Genomic DNA, 27,996 nt, shown 5'->3' with positions numbered 1-27,996 from the left:
TCCTACTTATTTTAAAGAGGTAAACCACCTGTTCATTTTACAAAACTAGAACCACACAGCTGAGTAATACACTGTATTTCAAGCCCTCTTCAGCACTCTCCGTGTGTTTAGTTTTTCATGTTGTAACATTAACATGATGTCTTGTCCTTTTTTAAATCAATAGCAGTTAATTAAAGGCTGGAGGAAGCGCTTTGATAATGCGTCCCCTCGAGTCTCACAGAGCAGCGCACTCCTTGGCGTGTCTCATTGCTGGTGACTCTTCTGCTGCTGTGGACGCGGCTCTGTTGCCTGGTTTAGTTCGCAGCGCAGTCTGAGGAAGATTCTAAATCTGTGCCGCTGGACAGCAGGGAGGAATACTGTCCTGGATAAAGAATAGGAGACAAGAGTACAGTTTAAGAGAAACTAAATAAAAGCATGGGGTAGAAATAGCAGAGGTTACTGCCTGGAAGTTTACTCGTAAAGAATGACCTTTCTGCGACCCTGTGCTGTATTTACCAAAAACAAGTTCACACGCCCTGAACCTGCAAGACTAGCGAAGAGAAAGCTATGAAACTGCGAGCATGCCTGCGCCATTGTGGATCTGTTTGTGACAACGACGCTCAACTTGAATTAACCTGATATACTTCTAAAAAACATTATCAGGGGTATCGCGTTAGTGTTTGAACATCTCATTCGGAAGAAGAGGACGGGAAATATCAATATAATTACACGAAACACAGATTATATATCTGCGTGAAACTCGCAGCATCGACGCTGCTGCCGCCGGATAGAGAAAGGACTATACCAACTCCGGCATGGGGGAGGGGTTACCTGAATTCAAATTGTATTCACTGGGAAAAATATAGAGCTACAAACAGCTCGATTATGATGTTAAAATTGAAAGTCATATTCATTTTTTATTAAAAGATCCCCGGTATCACGATTCCCTTTGCGGTCCATATTAGATGAATTGTCAGACCGCGCTGATCAGTTTGTATTTTGTGATTGGTATATTCCTCGTCCTGTGGGAGACAGACCCGTTCAGACACTGAGGGAGAGCAGAGAGGAGGTGAGAGAGTCTGCATGGAGCTCTACAATGTGTTTATAAACTACAGAGCGCTGTTATATTGTATTATTTTGAAAGGTCCGGGTTGTAGTGTGGTAGGAGCGCGTTGTTTTATCCGTTCAGACACTGAGGGAGAGCAGAGAGGAGGTGAGAGAGTCTGCATGGAGCTCTACAATGTGTTTATAAACTACAGAGCGCTGTTATATTGTATTATTTTGAAAGGTCCGGGTTGTAGTGTGGTAGGAGCGCGTTGTTTTATCCGTTCAGACACTGAGGGAGAGCAGAGAGGAGGTGAGAGAGTCTGCATGGAGCTCTACAATGTGTTTATAAACTACAGAGCGCTGTTATATTGTATTATTTTGAAAGGTCCGGGTTGTAGTGTGGTAGGAGCGCGTTGTTTTATCCGTTCAGACACTGAGGGAGAGCAGAGAGGAGGTGAGAGAGTCTGCATGGAGCTCTACAATGTGTTTATAAACTACAGAGCGCTGTTATATAGTATTATTTTGAAAGGTCCGGGTTGTAGTGTGGTAGGAGCGCGTTGTTTTATCCGTTCAGACACTGAGGGAGAGCAGAGAGGAGGTGAGAGAGTCTGCATGGAGCTCTACAATGTGTTTATAAACTACAGAGCGCTGTTATATTGTATTATTTTGAAAGGTCCGGGTTGTAGTGTGGTAGGAGCGCGTTGTTTTATCCGTTCAGACACTGAGGGAGAGCAGAGAGGAGGTGAGAGAGTCTGCATGGAGCTCTACAATGTGTTTATAAACTACAGAGCGCTGTTATATTGTATTATTTTGAAAGGTCCGGGTTGTAGTGTGGTAGGAGCGCGTTGTTTTATCCGTTCAGACACTGAGGGAGAGCAGAGAGGAGGTGAGAGAGTCTGCATGGAGCTCTACAATGTGTTTATAAACTACAGAGCGCTGTTATATTGTATTATTTTGAAAGGTCCGGGTTGTAGTGTGGTAGGAGCGCGTTGTTTTACCCGTTCAGACACTGAGGGAGAGCAGAGAGGAGGTGAGAGAGTCTGCATGGAGCTCTACAATGTGTTTATAAACTACACAGCGCTGTTATATTGTATTATTTTGAAAGGTCCGGGTTGTAGTGTGGTAGGAGCGCGTTGTTTTATCCGTTCAGACACTGAGGGAGAGCAGAGAGGAGGTGAGAGAGTCTGCATGGAGCTCTACAATGTGTTTATAAACTACAGAGCGCTGTTATATTGTATTATTTTGAAAGGTCCGGGTTGTAGTGTGGTAGGAGCGCGTTGTTTTATCCGTTCAGACACTGAGGGAGAGCAGAGAGGAGGTGAGAGAGTCTGCATGGAGCTCTACAATGTGTTTATAAACTACAGAGCGCTGTTATATTGTATTATTTTGAAAGGTCCGGGTTGTAGTGTGGTAGGAGCGCGTTGTTTTATCCGTTCAGACACTGAGGGAGAGCAGAGAGGAGGTGAGAGAGTCTGCATGGAGCTCTACAATGTGTTTATAAACTACAGAGCGCTGTTATATTGTATTATTTTGAAAGGTCCGGGTTGTAGTGTGGTAGGAGCGCGTTGTTTTATCCGTTCAGACACTGAGGGGGAGCAGAGAGGAGGTGAGAGAGTCTGCATGGAGCTCTACAATGTGTTTATAAACTACAGAGCGCTGTTATATTGTATTATTTTGAAAGGTCCGGGTTGTAGTGTGGTAGGAGCGCGTTGTTTTATCCGTTCAGACACTGAGGGAGAGCAGAGAGGAGGTGAGAGAGTCTGCATGGAGCTCTACAATGTGTTTATAAACTACAGAGCGCTGTTATATTGTATTATTTTGAAAGGTCCGGGTTGTAGTGTGGTAGGAGCGCGTTGTTTTACCCGTTCAGACACTGAGGGAGAGCAGAGAGGAGGTGAGAGAGTCTGCATGGAGCTCTACAATGTGTTTATAAACTACACAGCGCTGTTATATTGTATTATTTTGAAAGGTCCGGGTTGTAGTGTGGTAGGAGCGCGTTGTTTTATCCGTTCAGACACTGAGGGAGAGCAGAGAGGAGGTGAGAGAGTCTGCATGGAGCTCTACAATGTGTTTATAAACTACAGAGCGCTGTTATATTGTATTATTTTGAAAGGTCCGGGTTGTAGTGTGGTAGGAGCGCGTTGTTTTATCCGTTCAGACACTGAGGGAGAGCAGAGAGGAGGTGAGAGAGTCTGCATGGAGCTCTACAATGTGTTTATAAACTACAGAGCGCTGTTATATTGTATTATTTTGAAAGGTCCGGGTTGTAGTGTGGTAGGAGCGCGTTGTTTTATCCGTTCAGACACTGAGGGAGAGCAGAGAGGAGGTGAGAGAGTCTGCATGGAGCTCTACAATGTGTTTATAAACTACAGAGCGCTGTTATATTGTATTATTTTGAAAGGTCCGGGTTGTAGTGTGGTAGGAGCGCGTTGTTTTATCCGTTCAGACACTGAGGGAGAGCAGAGAGGAGGTGAGAGAGTCTGCATGGAGCTCTACAATGTGTTTATAAACTACAGAGCGCTGTTATATTGTATTATTTTGAAAGGTCCGGGTTGTAGTGTGGTAGGAGCGCGTTGTTTTATCCGTTCAGACACTGAGGGAGAGCAGAGAGGAGGTGAGAGAGTCTGCATGGAGCTCTACAATGTGTTTATAAACTACAGAGCGCTGTTATATTGTATTATTTTGAAAGGTCCGGGTTGTAGTGTGGTAGGAGCGCGTTGTTTTATCCGTTCAGACACTGAGGGAGAGCAGAGAGGAGGTGAGAGAGTCTGCATGGAGCTCTACAATGTGTTTATAAACTACAGAGCGCTGTTATATTGTATTATTTTGAAAGGTCCGGGTTGTAGTGTGGTAGGAGCGCGTTGTTTTATCCGTTCAGACACTGAGGGAGAGCAGAGAGGAGGTGAGAGAGTCTGCATGGAGCTCTACAATGTGTTTATAAACTACAGAGCGCTGTTATATTGTATTATTTTGAAAGGTCCGGGTTGTAGTGTGGTAGGAGCGCGTTGTTTTATCCGTTCAGACACTGAGGGAGAGCAGAGAGGAGGTGAGAGAGTCTGCATGGAGCTCTACAATGTGTTTATAAACTACAGAGCGCTGTTATATTGTATTATTTTGAAAGGTCCGGGTTGTAGTGTGGTAGGAGCGCGTTGTTTTACCCGTTCAGACACTGAGGGAGAGCAGAGAGGAGGTGAGAGAGTCTGCATGGAGCTCTACAATGTGTTTATAAACTACAGAGCGCTGTTATATTGTATTATTTTGAAAGGTCCGGGTTGTAGTGTGGTAGGAGCGCGTTGTTTTATCCGTTCAGACACTGAGGGAGAGCAGAGAGGAGGTGAGAGAGTCTGCATGGAGCTCTACAATGTGTTTATAAACTACAGAGCGCTGTTATATTGTATTATTTTGAAAGGTCCGGGTTGTAGTGTGGTAGGAGCGCGTTGTTTTATCCGTTCAGACACTGAGGGAGAGCAGAGAGGAGGTGAGAGAGTCTGCATGGAGCTCTACAATGTGTTTATAAACTACAGAGCGCTGTTATATTGTATTATTTTGAAAGGTCCGGGTTGTAGTGTGGTAGGAGCGCGTTGTTTTTGTGTGTGTGTGTGTTGTATTTGTGAAGCGGCGTGTTTGTTTTTATTCATATCTCTCAGTTGCAGTCTCCGTGCCGCGGGCTCAGTGCTGCTCGAGTGGCGGGTTTGCAGACAGATTGATCTTGTGTTGAAAACATCTAGCGAGTAAATGCAATCGGGGAAGTTTTTATTTTATTTTTATAAACGAGATCAAATATATTTTCAGTATCAAACAATTATTATTTCACTGAGTGGAGTGCGTGCGTGTGTGTGTACCGTAATGATTGTAAAAGCAGCGCATTCAAAAACGTTAATACAGTGACTATCCCATTTTCACACTTACATGAACACGCATGGAAACCGGCTTTCTGTCCTTCTTAATGTGTTTGAAATCATGTTTAAACATTCTTTCAATGAAGTATATCTGTGTTTCCTTCACTAGTTTTATTCTGCTGGTATCATTTTAAACACTGAGGGAGACCTCAGTTCCAAACTCGTGCTGTGGAGCGTCACACAGGGTTTTTAATATTGCTACCTGAAAGAAACTCGTTTTTATTTTGATGCAGGATATCTGGTACTACACGAGGTTACAATACGGGTTTACAAGCCTTGGTTTCAGATAATGCTGCACTTCCTTGATCACCTGGGGGGTGAAATTGTCCCCTCCTCTTGAACGGCTTCTTTCACAGTATCTTAATCTGTATTCTTGTAATCTCATAGTACAGCATACATCTGTGAAAGTGAACTAAAGCAAATAATACATGTAAAAAAAAAATCTTTGTTCTCCTTGAACTAAACAAACACATTTTCAGATCTGAAGAGCAGAAAGGACACATTCACTGAGGAGACGGTCAGAGCGAGTGACTGGAGCACTAGAGCCGTGCTGCACATCCCACTGACAAGACCTGAAGTAAGCGTCTCTCTCTCTATTCATTCAACTTCAATCAGCTTCATACTGGGTTTATATTGTCTCATTGTAACTGAGTGTGTCAGAGCAGTCACTGTGTTACTGGGCAGGATTGTAATTGTGTGCAATGCTTTGTTTATTATTGTGACATTGTTGCTTAATATTACAGAAAGAAACGTATCTGAAAGGCTAAGAGTTTAGCACAAGAATGTGCTTTACAATACAATTAATCTCTGTTATTTTCACAGATTAAAAAGGGCTGATCACTTGCTTTTAAATTAATTTTTCAGTAGATCTCTTTTCCATGACTCATTTCTGACTGTTTAAGTGAACAGTACTATGCAAGTTATTGCTCTGCACACAGAGGTGCCTCAAATCAATACTATGCAAGTTATTGCTCTGCACACAGAGGTGCCTCAAATCAATACTATGCAAGTTATTGCTCTGCACACAGAGGTGTCCTCAAATCAGTACTATGCAAGTTACTGCTCTACACACAGAGGTGCCTCAAATCAATACTATGCAAGTTATTGCTGTACACAGAGGTGCCTCAAATCAATACTATGCAAGTTATTGCTCTGCACACAGAGGTGCCTCAAATCAATACTATGCAAGTTATTGCTCTGCACACAGAGGTGCCTCAAATCAATACTATGCAAGTTATTGCTCTGCACACAGAGGTGCCTCAAATCAATACTATGCAAGTTATTGCTGTACACAGAGGTGTCCTCAAATCAATACTATGCAAGTTATTGCTCTGCACACAGAGGTGCCTCAAATCAATACTATGCAAGTTATTGCTCTGCACACAGAGGTGCCTCAAATCAATACTATGCAAGTTATTGCTCTGCACACAGCGGTGTCCTCAGATCAATACTATGCAAGTTATTGCTCTGCACACAGAGGTGCCTCAAATCAATACTATGCAAGTTATTGCTCTGCACACAGAGGTGCCTCAAATCAATACTATGCAAGTTATTGCTCTGCACACAGAGGTGCCTCAAATCAATACTATGCAAGTTATTGCTGCACACAGAGGTGCCTCAAATCAATACTATGCAAGTTATTGCTCTGCACACAGAGGTGCCTCAAATCAATACTATGCAAGTTATTGCTGTACACAGAGGTGCCTCAAATCAATACTATGCAAGTTATTGCTCTGCACACAGAGGTGCCTCAAATCAATACTATGCAAGTTATTGCTCTGCACACAGAGGTGCCTCAAATCAATACTATGCAAGTTATTGCTCTGCACACAGAGGTGCCTCAAATCAATACTATGCAAGTTATTGCTGTACACAGAGGTGTCCTCAAATCAATACTATGCAAGTTATTGCTCTGCACACAGAGGTGCCTCAAATCAATACTATGCAAGTTATTGCTCTGCACACAGAGGTGCCTCAAATCAATACTATGGAAGTTATTGCTCTGCACACAGCGGTGTCCTCAGATCAATACTATGCAAGTTATTGCTCTGCACACAGAGGTGCCTCAAATCAATACTATGCAAGTTATTGCTGTACACAGAGGTGCCTCAAATCAATACTATGCAAGTTATTGCTGTACACAGCGGTGCCTCAAATCAATACTATGCAAGTTATTGCTCTGCACACAGCGGTGTCCTCAAATCAATACTATGCAAGTTATTGCTCTGCACACAGCGGTGTCCTCAAATCAATACTATGCAAGTTATTGCTCTGCACACAGAGGTGCCTCAGATCAATACTATGCAAGTTATTGCTCTGCACACAGAGGTGCCTCAAATCAATACTATGCAAGTTATTGCTCTGCACACAGAGGTGCCTCAGATCAATACTATGCAAGTTATTGCTCTGCACACAGAGGTGCCTCAGATCAATACTATGCAAGTTATTGCTCTGCACACAGAGGTGCCTCAAATCAATACTATGCAAGTTATTGCTCTGCACACAGAGGTGCCTCAGATCAATACTATGCAAGTTATTGCTCTGCACACAGAGGTGCCTCAAATCAATACTATGCAAGTTATTGCTCTGCACACAGAGGTGCCTCAAATCAATACTATGCAAGTTATTGCTCTGCACACAGAGGTGCCTCAGATCAATACTATGCAAGTTATTGCTGTACACACAGAGGTGCCTCAAATCAATACTATGCAAGTTATTGCTCTGCACACAGAGGTGTCCTCAAATCAATACTATGCAAGTTATTGCTCTGCACACAGAGGTGCCTCAAATCAGTAATTGCAGTAACATTCTAAACAATTCGCCTTGTTTTTAATAAGTAAAAGCATTATAAGGACAATTCCATGAAAGTGCCACGGCCATGAAAAAAAAAAAGTTGTATTTATCAAAAGCATCTCTCCCTGTATTTGTACTGAAGGGTGTGTGTCAATGCAGGCTGTATTATTATTGTTCTCTTTGTGCCTTTACTTTACAGGCATTTAAAATTACTGTTAAAAAAGCAACATTTTCAGAAGTCTGCCTTCCATACACTGTAGCTATCAATGGTAGATGCATGTTTTAGTCACACATTTGTAAATAAGTCACATTTTGACTCTGGGTATGTAATACCAAGTTGTTATTATTATTGTTATTTAATTCTTAGCAGATGCCCTTATCCAGGGCGACTTACAATTGTTACAAGATATCGCATTATTTTTTTACATACAGTTACCCATTTATACAGTTGGTTTTTACTGGGTTAGCAATCTAGGTAAAGTATCTTGCTCAAGGACACAGCAGCAGTGTCCCCCACCTGGGATTGAACCCATGACCCTCCGGTCAAGAGTCCAGAGCCCTGACCACTACTCCACACTGCTGCCCAGTTACTAATATTACATTTTCTTGGGATGAAGGAAAATATTTTAGTGATTCAAAATAATGGTGTTTAAATTAAACCAAATGTCACAGCCATAACATTTTCTTGGTAAAGTTTCTATAAAAGTTGGATACTACATTATATATTTTGTTCAGACTTTCTCTGCAAAGCTAATTTTTTAAAATGTATGTTCTGGAATAAACATGTTGACCCTTTCTAATAGTAAGTGCCCAGATTAGCGTCATGGACGTGACAGTTCTGGATGTGACTGGTAGTAAACTTGATGAGATTGCAGAGTAATCCCATGTCTTATCATGCACAAGCTAAATATTAATTGAAATCACTGAAGGGCATCAGAGCACATTGTCATGAGACCATATAAACAGATCTCAAGACCAAACAATCACGTCGCTCATCTTAATGGGGATTAAAGTGTTTTCTGTCATCTGCTGGTCTTACATTTTTGTGTTCATGTTAACGCCCCTCCATAGTAAAATGTTAAAATGACAGTTGGTGGCAATGTGCTGAAACACGCACATTTCATTGATTTACTGTAAGATCAACAAAATACACGTACCTTTAAAATGCAGTCTCATCGTGTTAGTTCAGTCACTTCATTCAAAGCACTTGCGTTTCACTTTGCATCGCGTTATTATAACCATTCAGGACGCACTTCAAGAAGCTTTTATTTCTTATTTCTGTTCCAGTTTACATGTTTTTATTTAATAATAGGGGTGCTCTGATAATCGGGAGCCTGTCTGCATGGCACCGATGAGAGGAAATAAACACACACACACTCGTCTATCTGCAGTGTGTGTTATTTTAGCCGGTAATGTACACCCATATACATGATTGAATTTCATCCAGCACAGAATTTAATGTTTGCTCAGGCATGCTTACTAATGATGCAAGAACACCGAGACACTCATTTTCCCAGTGCTGTGTAACGTGTGATCATCCTGCAGTAAATAAGTCTCTAAAGAGCCGTGTTTGGATTTTTAATATCTGAAGACAACAATAGGATAGCGAGTTGTGTGCAGAACAGACTTGATGCTGCATTAAATCCAACGATGGACTGCGAGTAGAATATTATTCTAATGCTTTAAAAAACAATAGATTGAATCCTAAATAACACTGATGGTTTAAAATAATAATAATAATTATAATTATTTGTAATTGTGTGTCTTGCTCAATCTCATTGGTTGCGGGTGTATTCTGTGGCTTTTCGAAGCTGTAATTGATCATTGTGCTGTCTTGTTTAGTAACTAATTCAAGTTTGACTGTATTTTGTAAGCGGTTATTTTCATGACATGTTTTTGATGAAGTGAACAGTTTAAGCTGTGCTGTATTTTGAAGCAGTGTATGCTTACAATAAGAATGTAACGGCCGCTGTTGTAGTTCACATTGCCTAGACTGATTCTTTTCTACTGTACAGTACAGGTAGAGGTTATGATATGCAATGCTAGACAGCAAGTGGCTATACAACTTCATGTCACATTATAATGTTTTTTTCTACAGAATTGTTTTCACTTGTACAAATGCAATGTGTTATTTTTGTGTGACTGTTAGAAAACAAATGTGTAAATTGCTGTCCAGCACACAGTATAATACAGTCAACCCTCTTCATAGCACCATTACAGAGCAATTTAAGCTCAACAGCATTCTTTTTTAAAGTTAAAAAACCCGTTGAATATGTGCAGGCAAACCATTTTTTTAAACAATGTAAAAAAAAAAAAAAAACTTCTGCTGTTTCCTAAACCGATGCTTTAGTTCAAGTCAGCCTTCATTTTTGCAGAACGTGCACGTAAACAAACAAACCCCTTCCAGGACTTTGTTTTTTAACATTTACTGTGGTTTATAAAAGTCACTTATTTTAGACTGCGTCCAGCCTTTATCAGGTTAAACAAATCGACCCGTTCCATCGAGGTAAGCCATTTGTTTTTATCCATTACAATGTCTCTAATTGTCCTTCGATTAACAGTGTGTGCCTCACTTAGGTGAGAAAACATTTGCGATGTCTTGCTGACTTGCTTTCTTATTTTCAGACGCAGACATGCAGATTTGTTTCTTTTGCTCTGGTGTTAAATGTAGGGTCGACTCGCCATGTTGTACTTTCTGTTTTGCTTTGGGAGCGGGAGTGTTGATGACATCGGTATGAACGTTCAGTTAACAACGAATTAGGAAAGCAAGTCAAATGATAACTGCATGACTTTGTTGTTTTAATTGGCCGTGATTATTTCGCTGGCGCTACAATGAGGGAAACTACAATGCTTATATTTGTGTTTGCTTGGCTTGGGAAGTTGGTGGGTGGTGATATAACGGGTACATATAGCAGTGTTTTATATTGTTGACATTTGTTCAAATAGAATAGCTGGAGGTATGCGAGGGGGACGGTATAAAAGGGGGCGGTATAACGTGGCACAGCTGTACTGCGTTAGTCTTTGTATTCATTTTCTGAAGTAAATGCAACATGTAAACAAAACCTCTTCATTTTTGTCATAAATACAACAAGTTAGGCCAAATAAAGTGTAGTTCGGGTTACGCTGGAAGAAAAAATCGGGTGGGTAGGTACATTTTTATTTTCTTTATTTCCAGACTAAGCAGTGAGCTGGTAAACGTGGCCAGTGCTGGTTTCCAGTACATTAATAACCCTGCTGTACTTTCATCAGTTACACTGTCATCTCGCTTCATTCTCCCATCAGTTAATAACCCTGCTGTACTTTCATTAGTTACACTGTCATCTCACTTCATTCTCCCATCAGTTAATAACCCTGCTGTACTTTCATTAGTTACACTGTCATTTCGCTTCATTCTCCCATCAGTTAATAACCCTGCTGTACTTTCATTAGTTACACGGTCATCTCACTTCATTCTCCCATCAGTTAATAACCCTGCTGTACTTTCATCAGTTACACTGTCATCTCCCTTCATTCTCCCATCAGTTAATAACCCTGCTGTACTTTCATCAGTTACACTGTCATCTCGCTTCATTCTCCCATCAGTTAATAACCCTGCTGTACTTTCATCAGTTACACTGTCATCTCGCTTCATTCTCCCATCAGTTAATAACCCTGCTGTACTTTCATCAGTTACACTGTCATCTCGCTTCATTCTCCCATCAGTTAATAACCCTGCTGTACTTTCATCAGTTACACTGTCATCTCACTTCATTCTCCCATCAGTTAATAACCCTGCTGTACTTTCATTAGTTACACTGTCATCTCACTTCATTCTTCCATCAGTTAATAACCCTGCTGTACTTTCATCAGTTACACTGTCATCTCGCTTCATTCTCCCATCAGTTAATAACCCTGCTGTACTTTCATCAGTTACACTGTCATCTCGCTTCATTCTCCCATCAGTTAATAACCCTGCTGTACTTTCATCAGTTACACGGTCATCTCACCTCATTCCCCCATCAGTTAATAACCCTGCTGTACTTTCATCAGTTACACTGTCATCTCGCTTCATTCTCCCATCAGTTAATAACCCTGCTGTACTTTAATTAGTTACACGGTCATCTCACTTCATTCTCCCATCAGTTAATAACCCTGCTGTACTTTCATTAGTTACACGGTCATCTCACTTCATTCTCCCATCAGTTAATAACCCTGCTGTACTTTCATTAGTTACACTGTCATTTCGCTTCATTCTCCCATCAGTTAATAACCCTGCTGTACTTTCATCAGTTACACTGTCATCTCGCTTCATTCTCCCATCAGTTAATAACCCTGCTGTACTTTCATTAGTTACACGGTCATCTCACTTCATTCTCCCATCAGTTAATAACCCTGCTGTACTTTCATTAGTTACACGGTCATCTCACCTCATTCCCCCATCAGTTAATAACCCTGCTGTACTTTCATCAGTTACACTGGCATCTCACTTCATTCTCCCATCAGTTAATAACCCTGCTGTACTTTCATCAGTTACACTGTCATCTCGCTTCATTCTCCCATCAGTTAATAACCCTGCTGTACTTTCATTAGTTACACGGTCATCTCACTTCATTCTCCCATCAGTTAATAACCCTGCTGTACTTTCATTAGTTACACGGTCATCTCACTTCATTCTCCCATCAGTTAATAACCCTGCTGTACTTTCATTAGTTACACTGTCATTTCGCTTCATTCTCCCATCAGTTAATAACCCTGCTGTACTTTCATCAGTTACACTGTCATCTCGCTTCATTCTCCCATCAGTTAATAACCCTGCTGTACTTTCATTAGTTACACGGTCATCTCACCTCATTCCCCCATCAGTTAATAACCCTGCTGTACTTTCATCAGTTACACTGGCATCTCACTTCATTCTCCCATCAGTTAATAACCCTGCTGTACTTTCATCAGTTACACTGTCATCTCGCTTCATTCTCCCATCAGTTAATAACCCTGCTGTACTTTCATTAGTTACACGGTCATCTCACTTCATTCTCCCATCAGTTAATAACCCTGCTGTACTTTCATTAGTTACACGGTCATCTCACTTCATTCTCCCATCAGTTAATAACCCTGCTGTACTTTCATTAGTTACACTGTCATTTCGCTTCATTCTCCCATCAGTTAATAACCCTGCTGTACTTTCATCAGTTACACTGTCATCTCGCTTCATTCTCCCATCAGTTAATAACCCTGCTGTACTTTCATTAGTTACACGGTCATCTCACCTCATTCCCCCATCAGTTAATAACCCTGCTGTACTTTCATCAGTTACACTGGCATCTCACTTCATTCTCCCATCAGTTAATAACCCTGCTGTACTTTCATCAGTTACACTGTCATCTCGCTTCATTCTCCCATCAGTTAATAACCCTGCTGTGCTTTCATCAGTTACACTGTCATCTCACTTCATTCTCCCATCAGTTAATAACCCTGCTGTACTTTCATCAGTTACACTGTCATCTCACTTCATTCTCCCATCAGTTAATAACCCTGCTGTACTTTCATCAGTTACACTGTCATCTCACTTCATTCTCCCATCAGTTAATAACCCTGCTGTACTTTCATTAGTTACACTGTCATCTCACTTCATTCTTCCATCAGTTAATAACCCTGCTGTACTTTCATCAGTTACACTGTCATCTCACTTCATTCTCCCATGAGTTAATAACCCTGCTGTACTTTCATCAGTTACACTGTCATCTCGCTTCATTCTCCCATCAGTTAATAACCCTGCTGTACTTTCATCAGTTACACTGTCATCTCCCTTCATTCTCCCATCAGTTAATAACCCTGCTGTACTTTCATCAGTTACACGGTCATCTCACTTCATTCTCCCATCAGTTAATAACCCTGCTGTACTTTCATCAGTTACACTGTCATCTCACTTCATTCTCCCATGAGTTAATAACCCTGCTGTACTTTCATCAGTTACACTGTCATCTCGCTTCATTCTCCCATCAGTTAATAACCCTGCTGTACTTTCATCAGTTACACTGTCATCTCCCTTCATTCTCCCATCAGTTAATAACCCTGCTGTACTTTCATCAGTTACACTGTCATCTCGCTTCATTCTCCCATCAGTTAATAACCCTGCTGTACTTTCATCAGTTACACTGTCATCTCCCTTCATTCTCCCATCAGTTAATAACCCTGCTGTACTTTCATCAGTTACACTGTCATCTCGCTTCATTCTCCCATCAGTTAATAACCCTGCTGTACTTTCATCAGTTACACTGTCATCTCGCTTCATTCTCCCATCAGTTAATAACCCTGCTGTACTTTCATCAGTTACACTGTCATCTCGCTTCATTCTCCCATCAGTTAATAACCCTGCTGTACTTTCATCAGTTACACTGTCATCTCACTTCATTCTCCCATCAGTTAATAACCCTGCTGTACTTTCATTAGTTACACTGTCATCTCACTTCATTCTTCCATCAGTTAATAACCCTGCTGTACTTTCATCAGTTACACTGTCATCTCGCTTCATTCTCCCATCAGTTAATAACCCTGCTGTACTTTCATCAGTTACACTGTCATCTCGCTTCATTCTCCCATCAGTTAATAACCCTGCTGTACTTTCATCAGTTACACGGTCATCTCACCTCATTCCCCCATCAGTTAATAACCCTGCTGTACTTTCATCAGTTACACTGTCATCTCGCTTCATTCTCCCATCAGTTAATAACCCTGCTGTACTTTCATTAGTTACACGGTCATCTCACTTCATTCTCCCATCAGTTAATAACCCTGCTGTACTTTCATTAGTTACACGGTCATCTCACTTCATTCTCCCATCAGTTAATAACCCTGCTGTACTTTCATTAGTTACACTGTCATTTCGCTTCATTCTCCCATCAGTTAATAACCCTGCTGTACTTTCATCAGTTACACTGTCATCTCGCTTCATTCTCCCATCAGTTAATAACCCTGCTGTACTTTCATTAGTTACACGGTCATCTCACCTCATTCCCCCATCAGTTAATAACCCTGCTGTACTTTCATCAGTTACACTGTCATCTCACTTCATTCTCCCATGAGTTAATAACCCTGCTGTACTTTCATCAGTTACACTGTCATCTCGCTTCATTCTCCCATCAGTTAATAACCCTGCTGTACTTTCATCAGTTACACTGTCATCTCCCTTCATTCTCCCATCAGTTAATAACCCTGCTGTACTTTCATCAGTTACACGGTCATCTCACTTCATTCTCCCATCAGTTAATAACCCTGCTGTACTTTCATCAGTTACACTGTCATCTCACTTCATTCTCCCATGAGTTAATAACCCTGCTGTACTTTCATCAGTTACACTGTCATCTCGCTTCATTCTCCCATCAGTTAATAACCCTGCTGTACTTTCATCAGTTACACTGTCATCTCCCTTCATTCTCCCATCAGTTAATAACCCTGCTGTACTTTCATCAGTTACACTGTCATCTCGCTTCATTCTCCCATCAGTTAATAACCCTGCTGTACTTTCATCAGTTACACTGTCATCTCCCTTCATTCTCCCATCAGTTAATAACCCTGCTGTACTTTCATCAGTTACACTGTCATCTCACTTCATTCTTCCATCAGTTAATAACCCTGCTGTGCTTTCATCAGTTACACTGTCATCTCGCTTCATTCTCCCATCAGTTAATAACCCTGCTGTACTTTCATCAGTTACACTGTCATCTCACTTCATTCTCCCATCAGTTAATAACCCTGCTGTACTTTCATCAGTTACACTGTCATCTCACTTCATTCTCCCATCAGTTAATAACCCTGCTGTACTTTCATTAGTTACACTGTCATCTCACTTCATTCTTCCATCAGTTAATAACCCTGCTGTACTTTCATCAGTTACACTGTCATCTCGCTTCATTCTCCCATCAGTTAATAACCCTGCTGTACTTTCATCAGTTACACTGTCATCTCCCTTCATTCTCCCATCAGTTAATAACCCTGCTGTACTTTCATCAGTTACACGGTCATCTCACTTCATTCTCCCATCAGTTAATAACCCTGCTGTACTTTCATCAGTTACACTGTCATCTCACTTCATTCTCCCATGAGTTAATAACCCTGCTGTACTTTCATCAGTTACACTGTCATCTCGCTTCATTCTCCCATCAGTTAATAACCCTGCTGTACTTTCATCAGTTACACTGTCATCTCCCTTCATTCTCCCATCAGTTAATAACCCTGCTGTACTTTCATCAGTTACACTGTCATCTCGCTTCATTCTCCCATCAGTTAATAACCCTGCTGTACTTTCATCAGTTACACTGTCATCTCCCTTCATTCTCCCATCAGTTAATAACCCTGCTGTACTTTCATCAGTTACACTGTCATCTCACTTCATTCTTCCATCAGTTAATAACCCTGCTGTGCTTTCATCAGTTACACTGTCATCTCGCTTCATTCTCCCATCAGTTAATAACCCTGCTGTACTTTCATCAGTTACACTGTCATCTCACTTCATTCTCCCATCAGTTAATAACCCTGCTGTACTTTCATCAGTTACACTGTCATCTCACTTCATTCTCCCATCAGTTAATAACCCTGCTGTACTTTCATTAGTTACACTGTCATCTCACTTCATTCTTCCATCAGTTAATAACCCTGCTGTACTTTCATCAGTTACACTGTCATCTCACTTCATTCTCCCATGAGTTAATAACCCTGCTGTACTTTCATCAGTTACACTGTCATCTCGCTTCATTCTCCCATCAGTTAATAACCCTGCTGTACTTTCATCAGTTACACTGTCATCTCCCTTCATTCTCCCATCAGTTAATAACCCTGCTGTACTTTCATCAGTTACACGGTCATCTCACTTCATTCTCCCATCAGTTAATAACCCTGCTGTACTTTCATCAGTTACACGGTCATCTCACTTCATTCTCCCATCAGTTAATAACCCTGCTGTACTTTCATCAGTTACACTGTCATCTCACTTCATTCTCCCATCAGTTAATAACCCTGCTGTACTTTCATCAGTTACACTGTCATCTCACTTCATTCTCCCATCAGTTAATAACCCTGCTGTACTTTCATCAGTTACACTGTCATCTCACTTCATTCTCCCATCAGTTAATAACCCTGCTGTACTTTCATCAGTTACACTGTCATCTCACTTCATTCTCCCATCATCTCCCCTTTCTCCACCTCACAGCTGGCTCAGTCTCATTTTGAGGGTGCATCTTCATTGATAAACTTTCCACCTGCCATGTTTTATGCTATAGGCAGGTAGCTGTAAGGAGTGAAACCACTGGGACTAAAATATAGCAGCACCATTATTGCTCGGGGTGCACCGATAATCGGTAGCCTATCAGCATGACACCAATAAAAAGAAAAAAACACAGTGGGCACAGTGTATGTATACCGATATTCATGATTGAATTTCTTCCAGCACAGAATTTAATGTTTGCTCAGACACAGTTACTAACGACGCAAGAACATTGAGACAGTAATGTTCCCAGTGCTGTGTAACATGTGATCATCCGAAATATGTTTCAAAAGAGCGATGTTTGGATTTTTTTCTTTAAGATCTGAAGACAACAATAGCGAGTTGTGTGCAGAACAGACCTGATGCTATAAAATCCAACGATGATCTGCGAGTAGAATATTATTCTGATGCTTTAAAAAAATAACATCCTAAATAACATTGAAGGTTAATAATAATAATAATAATAATAATAATAATAATAATAATAATAATAATAATAATAAAAATAATAATAATAAATATTGCACAATGTCTAGACTATGTTTCTTTTCTACTGTACAGTACAGGTAGAGGTTATGATACGCAATGCTAGACAGCAAGTGGCTATACAAGTTCATGTCACATTCTAGATGTTTTTTTTCTACAGAATTGTTTTCACTTGTACAAATGCAAAGTGTTATTTTTGTGTGACTGTTGTAAAACAAATGTATAAATTGCTGTCCAGCACACAGTATAATACTTCGTTATTCTTTGTGTTCATTTTCTGAAGTAAATGCAACACGTAAACAATACCTGTTCGTTTTAACATTCATAATTGTAAAACAGTTTCAATTTGGCCCTGGGTCTTGTTCTAGTAGTTTACAATAGCTTACATGCACTGTCTATTATTATCTGTATCGGCCGATATGGGCAGAGAACCATCGACTATCAGCATCAGACAAGAAAATCTTTATCGGTGCACCCCGAATTACTGCAGCACTTCATGACTGTCAGCACATTACTTTATACTCTGAATTACTGCAGCACTTCATGACTGTCAGCACATTACTTTATACTCTGAATTACTGCAGCACTTCATGACTGTCAGCACATTACTTTATACTCTGAATTACTGCAGCACTTCATGACTGTCAGCACATTACTTTATACTCTGAATTACTGCAGCACTTCATGACTGTCAGTACATTACTTTATACTCTGAATTGCTGCAGCACTTCATGACTGTCACTACATTACTTTATACTCTGAATTACTGCAGCACTTCATGACTGTCAGTACATTACTTTATACTCTGAATTACTGCAGCACTTCATCACTGTCACTACATTACTTTATACTCTGAATTACTGCAGCACTTCATGACTGTCAGTACATTACTTTATACTCTGAATTACTGCAGCACTTCATGACTGTCAGCACATTACTTTATACTCTGAATTACTGCAGCACTTCATGACTGTCACTACATTACTTTATACTCTGCTGACAGTGATGAAGTGCTGCAGTAATTCAGAGTATAAAGTAATGTGCTGACAGTGATGAAGTGCTGCAGTAATTCACATTACTTTATACTCTGAATTACTGCAGCACTTCATGACTGTCAGCACATTACTTTATACTCTGAATTACTGCAGCACTTCATGACTGTCAGCACATTACTTTATACTCTGAATTACTGCTGCACTTCATGACTGTCAGTACATTACTTTATACTCTGAATTACTGCAGCACTTCATGACTGTCACTACATTACTTTATACTCTGAATTACTGCAGCACTTCATGACTGTCAGTACATTACTTTATACTCTGAATTACTGCAGCACTTCATGACTGTCACTACATTACTTTATACTCTGAATTACTGCAGCACTTCATGACTGTCAGCACATTACTTTATACTCTGAATTACTGCAGCACTTCATGACTGTCACTACATTACTTTATACTCTGAATTACTACAGAACTTCATGACTGTCAGCACATTACTTTATACTCTGAATTACTGCAGCACTTCATGACTGTCACTACATTACTTTATACTCTGAATTACTGCAGCACTTCATGACTGTCACTACATTACTTTATACTCTGAATTACTGCAGCACTTCATCACTGTCACTACATTACTTTATACTCTGAATTACTGCAGCACTTCATGACAGCACATTACTTTATACTCTGAATTACTGCAGCACTTCATGACTGTCGGCACATTACTTTATACTCTGAATTACTGCAGCACTTCATGACTGTCAGCACATTACTTTATACTCTGAATTTTTTGTCATAAAACGTCTGCTGCAAATAAAGTTATTTTTGTTGTAGAGGGAAAAAAGAAAAGAGACGAGTGTTCCGGCCCTTTGTTTATATTATTATTTGTATTATTATTGTTTGCGGTGCGGACGAAAAGCAGCCGCCATTATTTGATTTTAAAACCTCGTAGGGATGCGTGACTGATCAGCTACTGATTATTTAACTAGCTGACAGTCCCGCATCCTTACTAAACTCGTGCAGACTGTGGCCGAGGGGTAATAAGATAATTAACAGCTAGTTAACCCCTCGGCCAGAATATAAAAGCCTCCAGCTTTCCTTGTTTGGAGTGGTGTAGAACGAGTGAGGAGTTAGGAGGTAAAAGAGAATTCAAAGTAAACAATTGCTATAAGTTCTGGCTCAAAACCAGCACGATACTTGTTTGTTTGGCCAACGTGCCCCTTTGTTTTGTTTAAGTCTTTTATTTCCTATTGTTTAATAAATGAACTGAACGCTGTAGCGTTTCAGTGTTGCCCCGCCAGTACCTGTTTGTTTTGGTTTTGTGTTTCTGGTCTGAAGTCATGCACTGCAAGCCATCTTGTTCACAGTCTCCTATTTAAAATAACACATCTGCAATCATTTCAGTTTTGAATGCAGAAAATATCTATAAACAGATGTGGCAATGAATTAACAAAGTGAAGTGAAACAAGTCAGAGTTTTAGCTTTAAAACTCCTACATAAGTTGAGTGTTTTTGTGCATTTTCAAATTAACACTAGAACCGCCGAGATTTCTGACTAGTTACAACATCGCAGCGGGTCATTAAAACAGCTTCGATATGAAAATGAAAAACAATCAGATACAACTTCATATTTTTATTTATGAACACCATATATAACATTTGCACAGCAAAAACACTGTATAGCACATATACATAAATATGAAAAACTATAATAAACATTACACAATAAACTACTGTGTAAACAGGTGTAGAAAGCTGTATGCACATACAAAATTATAAAAAATAAATAACTAGTTCTAAAAATAAAACAAAAATATAACATAACAAGCGACATGAATGTGCTTTGAGGGAAACAGAGTTCAAAGGCACATCTATTACAGCTGTCGAATTAGTACAATCCACACAGAAAACACACTTTTCATCTTTACCAGTGCATGTGCCACAGACTGCCTGTTCACAACGGGCGCAGGCTTCCAGTGTTTTGTTTCTGTTGCATTTAGCAGCCTGGCATTGTCTTTTCCTTCGTGTGCCAGTGGGCGCAACACTGGCTGAAGGTTGAGGGGCATTTGCAAGCCAGATTGCACTTCTCTGATCAAAATGTTTCTGCTGCAGCTCCAGGGCTAGCTGCAGAATGAAGTTCCTCCAGGAGATTGTGTTCCCGGTGCAGTCCTTGTACAAAACAAAAGCCAGGTCCAAAACATTATAAAAAAAACAGCCACAGGTCACCTGCGAGAACCACCTTTGATAGAATACTGCCGTGCCATTTGATCAAGTACATCCAGAGAGCTTAGAATAATAATAATAATATATGGTGTGTAGAATGACTTTCATCAGTGTTTCAAGCACTCAGCAGGATTATAATAGGCGGTTGTATTGCAATGTTTTACTGTTCTGTATTTAATATGCATCTTTTTGTAAATGGCCCCAACATTTAATCTCAACCTTGTGGAATAAGCCATTACAAAGAAACATTTCAAGAATAATGTCTACACATAAGATTGTTAGTGATATGAGCGAGTTTCTGAAAATTTGCTCAGTGATTTCATTTCCTGCAAAGGGTGAAAGTGCTATTTTAATGATATTTCTATACGTTTCAGTAGTTTGACATGTACAAAAGCAGCTGACAGCACTTGCATCATTATATAATAATTTGATTGTTAGGGAACTTGTAAATAAATGACCTTCCTGCTTGAAAAATCATACTGTTAGTTGGATAGGAAAATGTTTATTTGCATGTAAATCATTTTATTATGTGAAGATTGGAACTAAGTTTTAGGCTACCAATAATCAGGATAATAATTAGAATTATTGGAAAATGGAAAATGCTGCCAATCTGTCTGCTGAATAAAGAAAAGGAGACTCTCACTCTCTAAACTAGGAGAGTTATCCTTGCCTGTTATTGAGAAATATTATTTGTCTGCAAGGCTATATTCGGTGCAATACTGGATTTTCAAAAATTTTAATGCCGGATGTACCCACATGAAACCATTTGGAAAACTCTGACTATTCACATCTCCTACCTAGTCCCCAAAACAGCTGCTATAAATCATTCATATGTGAACGATGATGTCATGGTGACGGTAGATGCCCATTTTAAGGAGTTTTAAACAACCATTGGTTGCTTACCAAATGACTGACATCTCCAAAGGCTCCAACAACCAATCAGGGATAGTTTTATATACTTTCAAAACAAAAGCAGTTGGACAGAAAGCTAGATGAGTTTGTTTATTTATTTTTTCTCTGTCGGGAGATTCGGCGATCACAAGTACAAGCTTACCAGAAAACAAAATATTCATAGGATAAACATCACAGATGACCGTCCAATCAAAATGCATTTCACTGAAGCCCCAGCCCAAGAGAAATACATTTTATTATGAGGTGCAGCATTTCAGTGTCTTAGGTTTCGGTTTAGATGACTGGTATATACCATTATTTTAAAGTGCAGCATTACTGGAGAGCAGACTAAATTGCTTTACAGTACCAAGAATGCTTACCGACTGTGGCAAAGTGGTTTGCAGTGTACAGGTGCAGGAGTGATGTGGTGTGTAATTATCAGACAGAGATTTGTAATCCAGTTGGAAGTAATTTATTTTTAACAATCCAGGTCTGGTGACCAAATAATGATCCCTGGCAATACACAGCAATGTGTAGAGCATGGGGTAAATAATAACGGGTTTGCAGTCTCAAATAAAACACACAAGTATCCCTCCTACAATATAAATACACGGTCACCAGTCCTGGGTGCGTGCTGTAGTGCTCGTGGTGGGTTGTACAGGTTTATCAGTGACAATAGTGCAGTGCTGTTCCAGGTTTTGTGCTGGCCCTTGGCAACAGCTCTGGAATGTGTTAGCCATCTATTAATACAACAACCAACAATTATAGGCAAAACAAAACACTCACGATAAGTTATCACGATACTGCACAGGTCCTTCCAGGTTATTTTCTCGTAACCAAAGCGAAGGAACAGATTGCGATTCTCCGTCCCCATTTATGCCGTCACACATGACCCCTTGGTAAACGAGTGCAGCTGCCCCTCCAATCTGCGACTGCCACTTTTCCCTTCCAGGTCAATGAGTTAATTAACCGGGGTTCCACCCCCTTTCTAGCTGGCCGACTTCCGTTGAACCCTGGGAAAGAACTGTCGGGCCAGCCCGTCCAAGGTACAACTCTGTTCTCGCTACTTATCGCACTGACAGGTCAGGAGGGAGATTTACCACCAAGAATCACTGTGTTTCTGCAACACCGACCCAAAAGAAAACTTTAATTTTTATTACAGAAAGTGTTGATGAGTTGACAGATCTATCTGATGTTGACTTCTTCACATTACGCAGCCATCAAACAATTTGGTGTAAAATGATCCTGATACACAAGTTGAAAGTTACGTTCTGTCAGTCAGACCTCAAACAGGTAGAATGTTCACCGCAGCGGAAGGGTTAAAAGCAGCAAGAGATGGTGCCTCCCTTCCAAATCGAGGCAGATCATTCCACATCTTTGGGGCTCTGAAGCTGAACGCTCTGCCACCTGCCTGCTTTCTCTGTGTGCATGGAATACTTGTCATGGTTAAGAAAATACATGGGAGTTACTGTTTACATTTCCATGTGAGACGAGTTGTCAGACTGATGTGTAAATAAAGACAATAACACCTGTTTCTTGAAACGTCTGGTTTGCACATTTTCAATGCTCCGCTCCATTTCTGATGGCAAAATGAAATCTTAATTGGCACGGAACGATCACCTTGAAGTAGAAACACACAAGTGACACAAATGTGTCACTTGCTGTGTTTCTGTTGATTTGCTGTTGATTTAAACACTTCCGCCCTCTGTGTTCTGGGAGGGGAAATGTCTTCACACAAGGGGTCGATATGATGTCATCCGGCACGCACTGCAGTTCAGGGGCTATGTACGCACGCATGAGGCCAAAGCCAGCCTAGGTCTGTGCTCAAGTGTAAATGGGCTCAAATGATAGGACTTTTTGAATCTGATAGAGCCTAAGCCAGTCCAGGTCCGAGTTGTAAGTGTAAACACACTGATAGAGAACAGATCGTAATGCTTCATTTCATTTTCTGTTTTCAGGACTGCCTTATCTTGGTGAAAGCCAAGGAACAAAGATGGAGTCCGTTTACATTAAACAGGAGGAGGTTCAGGAATTGGTACCTGTCAGCATTAAACAGGAGATGCCTGAACTGGAGCCTGTCCACATGAAAGAAGAGACTGAACTGGAGCCTGTCCACATTAAACAAGAGACTGAACTGGAGCCTGTCCACATTAAAGAAGAAGAGACTGAACTGGAGCCTGTCCACATTAAAGAAGAGACTGTACTGGAGCCTGTCCACATTAAAGAAGAAGAGACTGAACTGAAGCCTGTCCACATTAAAGAAGAAGAGACTGAACTGGAGCCTGTCCACATTAAACAAGAGACTGAACTGGAGCCTGTCCACATTAAACAAGAGACTGTACTGGAGCCTGTCCACATTAAAGAAGAAGAGACTGAACTGAAGCCTGTCCACATTAAAGAAGAAGAGACTGTACTGGAGCCTGTCCACATTAAAGAAGAAGAGACTGAACTGAAGCCTGTCCACATTAAAGAAGAAGAGACTGAACTGGAGCCTGTCCACATTAAACAAGAGACTGAACTGGAGCCTGTCCACATTAAAGAAGAAGATACTGAACTGAAGCCTGTCCACATTAAAGAGGAAGAGACTGATCTGGAGCCTGTCCACATTGAAGAGTCTATTGACTTGTTGTTTAAGGATACAGAAAAAATGTCCCGGCCAAAGATATCACATCAGTGTAATGAATGTGTGAAGAGCTTCAGCCGGCCAAGAAGCCTAAAAACACACCAGCGAATTCACACTGGAGAGAAGCCATATCACTGTACTGAATGTGGGGAGAGCTTCAATGCGTCAGGAAGCCTAAAAAAACACCAGCGACTTCACACTGGAGAGAAGCCATATCAATGTACTGAATGTGGAAAGAGCTTCCGTAAGTTAGGAGCCCTAAAAAATCACCAGCTAATTCACACTGGAGAGAAGCCACACCACTGTACTGAATGTGGAAAGAGCTTCCGTGAGTTAGGAGCCCTAAAAAAACACAAGCTAATTCACACTGGAGAGAAGCCGCACCACTGTACTGAATGTGGAAAGAGCTTCCGTAAGTTAGGAGCCCTAAAAAATCACCAGCTAATTCACACTGGAGAGAAGCCACACCACTGTACTGAATGTGGAAAGAGCTTCCGTGAGTTAGGAAGCCTAAAAAGACACCAGCGAATTCACACTGGAGAGAAGCCATATCAATGTACTGAATGTGGGGAGAGCTTCAGTGAGTCAGGAAACCTGAATAGACACCAACACATTCACACTGGAGAGAAGCCGTATCACTGTGTTCAATGTGGGAAAAGCTTCACTGACAAAGGAACACTAAACAAACACCAGCGAATTCACACTGGAGAGAAGCCATATCACTGTACGGAATGTGGAAAGAGCTTCAATGCGTCAGGAGACCTAAAAAGACACCATCGATTTCACACTGGAGAGAAGCCATATCACTGTTCTGAATGTGAGAAAAGCTTCACTGACAAAGGAAAACTAAAAAAACACCAGCGAATTCACACTGGAGAGAAGCCGTATCACTGTGTTGAATGTGGGGAGAGCTTTAGGCAGTCAGGAACACTAAAAACACACCAGCAAATTCACACTGGAGCCAGCCTCCCTCCCTCCCAGTCCCTCACCTCTCCACCCTGCTTGTTTGAGTGTGTGGAGAGCTGACTGATTCCTTGTCTCTCTCTCACCCTGCAGTAAATGAAGGGGGTCCCCAGGAGTGAGAGCCAGCCTGAATCCAGAGACACTGAGAAAGGGAGCGTGTCAAACTGAAGGAGACAGACCCATTCTTTCAGAATGAACTGCATTGGAAATGAATCTCACTCATCATGCTGTGAGGATTCATGCCAAGCTTGTTTCTGTGAACACATTAAACAAAGATGCCAAAAACACATCCTATTTTTAAAATACCATTACTGTACCAAAAGTAGAAGAAACTAAAACTAAGAATATGTTCCTGGGTGTGGCAGCAGTGTGTGTTTCATCTCACTAGAATGGCCTCTAAGCTATTGCACCAGTGCAAGCACAAGCTGAAACAACCTTTTTTTTATTTGATGTGGTGCAAACTTTTCCCTGCTTTGCTGAGTGTTTAAAGCGCACATAAGGACCTTTTTATTTGATTGTGTTGCATGTTCCCATGTGTTGCTACAACTGTTTACGTAAGGTGTGTGTATTCTTTAATTTTTTTTTTACATTTTGACCACTTTTTTAAACTTTTAAATTGCATTCACTGTCTCAAGATGGCTTCCCATGTACCCGCATGGACCTCTCAGAACTTTCCCATCATCCTCCTGCTCACATGTAACACAATAAAATAAAAAGGTCCTTCTGTACCCTTTAAGTACCAAGAACCTCCCAGCTTGTTGTATACTGGAGCCCTATCATTTTAGTAGAGCTGTATAAATATACTGTAAAACATAAGTTTGCAAGCAAACAATTCACAAAATGTGCATTTACTCAAATCTGCAAAACCTACATGCTGCAACATTACCATTATTACTACATTCATCGTTTATATAGTTTGAGTAACTTATCTAAACAATCTGCAGAATGAAGCTGCCTCAGACTGTTTGACAGTAACAGAGCTGGTGCTTTTGTGGAATCAACATTAGCTGTTTATTCCTTTGGGCAAAATATGGCTTGTTTGCTTGTATTTGGTATCAGTATGCTATCATTAAATTGACAATACAGTACATCCAAAGGCAGGCTTAGTTATTTTTAAAGGATGTCATTGAAATTGAGTTTGATTTCCTGTACGTTTTCCAGTATCTGTGTATATAAAGGGCACATTATTATGTTTCCATTACCTCTGTATGTAAAAGGTTTGTCATTGTTTAAACTGTCAATGATTCCTGAGATACAGATCTGCAGTGGAACTGAACAAACACAAGGGAGACATTGAAAAAGGGGAAGATGCTGCTGCTTGTGGTGAATATTCCCTGAATATGATATTAATACATGAAAGTGTATTATAAATGTAACTGGACAGATTAATGAAATCTCTGTCTCTTGAAGAAAAAGGGCTCCTTTCCTGCAGACACACTGAACTGTGTGACCCCTGAACTAGGTGAGCAGGGCTGGGTGGCATCTGGACTGGATTAGGCTGAAAGGACAGTTGAATTCTGTACAGATAATTCACAGCGGCAACAACAAGCGGTTTGACATGAGGAAGACATAAAGCATCGCTGTCCTAGCGGAAAAGGACATTAAAACATCAAAGGACTGAGTGTTGAGAGGCAGTATCCACAAAGGACCTCATGTGGAGAGCTGCTTAGCAGAGAGAAAGACTATAAATATTCAAGCAAAACTAAACATGTTGTGCTCCACTTTGACTGCTAAACTAATTGCTGTCACTCTGCTATACCAAGCTGCAACTCCGGGACTCTGACTGAGAACACGACCCAAAAAGGGAAGGCAAGCTAGTAAACGACCAAATGCAAAGAGCCTGAGGCCTGGCTGGAGGACTGCCGTAAAACTTAGAGACTTTCATCAGACAAACAAGTCTGAGTCTGCTGTACCTAAGCCAGTATAGTTCCAGTTGCATTTTTCTCTCATGAAACTAAATTAATTAATTGTAACACATTCACATACAATTGAACTGTTAATTGTTTAGTTTGCACACCTTGCATGTGAAACTTGAAGTAATTAGAAGTAATCTACCTCATAGCTGTATGAAGAATTTATTTTAAAGTAAGCTTGCTATATGGTTAAACAATTTCCTATTAGTAAGCTTTAGTGTGATCTGTTGTAAGATTGTCTGAACCATTTCAGTTTAGGCTGTGTGTGTGTGTGTGTGTGAGAGTGTACAGTGTCATATTTCACTGGCCCTGCTAGCTGCTTTAACACAGGCTGAGAGCTTTGACTTTATGACTGTTATGCTTAGAAAACTAAGATTGACTTTCTGACTTTTGTGATTTCTGTTTAATATTTATGCTCTGAATACAATACTACTATTGATGAAACATTCCTTGTGTCTAGAGTGTGTATGTGGGTTCATAGTAAATCCTCAATCGTGTAAAACATCAATTAAATATTTTTTATAAGATAACTAATCAATCTAGATAAAACTCTAAACTCTCAATTATAAAATGGAGGACCACCAGATTAAGACCCTGTCATGGCCAGCCTAATCTCCAGACCTGAACCCCATTGAAAACCTCTGGAATGTGATCAAGAGGAAGATGGATGGTCACAAGCCATCAAACAAAGCCGAGCTGCTTGAATTTTTGCGCCAGGAGTGGCGTAAAGTCACCCAACATCAATGTGAAAGACGCATGAAAGCTGTGCTTGAAAATCAGGGTTATTCCACCAAATATTGATTTCTGAACTCTTCCTAAGTTAAAACATTAGTATTGTGTTGTTTAAAAATGAATATGAATTTATTTTCTTTGCATTATTCAAGGTCTGACAACACTGGATCTTTTTTGTTATTTTGACCAGTTGTCATTTTCTG

At 40.5% G+C, this 27,996-nt stretch overlaps 1 protein-coding gene across 1 annotated transcript; it reads left to right on the top strand.

The window, feature by feature from the left end:
• The first annotated feature begins 93 nt into the window (after nt 1–93).
• LOC131722738 (gastrula zinc finger protein XlCGF57.1-like) lies at nt 94–27,910 on the top strand. Its single transcript, XM_059015773.1, has 3 exons — nt 94–1,048; nt 5,405–5,502; nt 23,521–27,910. Exon 3 carries the CDS (start codon nt 23,556–23,558, stop codon nt 25,209–25,211), a length of 1,656 nt encoding a protein of 551 aa, XP_058871756.1. The 5' UTR covers nt 94–1,048; nt 5,405–5,502; nt 23,521–23,555; the 3' UTR covers nt 25,212–27,910.
• The last annotated feature ends 86 nt before the right edge of the window (nt 27,911–27,996 follow it).

The sequence above is a fragment of the Acipenser ruthenus genome, chromosome 51 (genome assembly GCF_902713425.1).
Source record: "Acipenser ruthenus chromosome 51, fAciRut3.2 maternal haplotype, whole genome shotgun sequence".
NCBI lineage: Eukaryota > Metazoa > Chordata > Actinopteri > Acipenseriformes > Acipenseridae > Acipenser > Acipenser ruthenus.
Note: the sequence above shows the minus strand (reverse complement) of the source record. Positions and strands in the feature narration are given on the sequence as shown.

What these genes read in the sequence shown, in the direction of transcription:
- LOC131722738 (XM_059015773.1), top strand. Translation starts at nt 23,556, where the DNA reads ATGGAGTCCGTTTACATTAAACAGGAGGAGGTTCAGGAATTGGTACCT.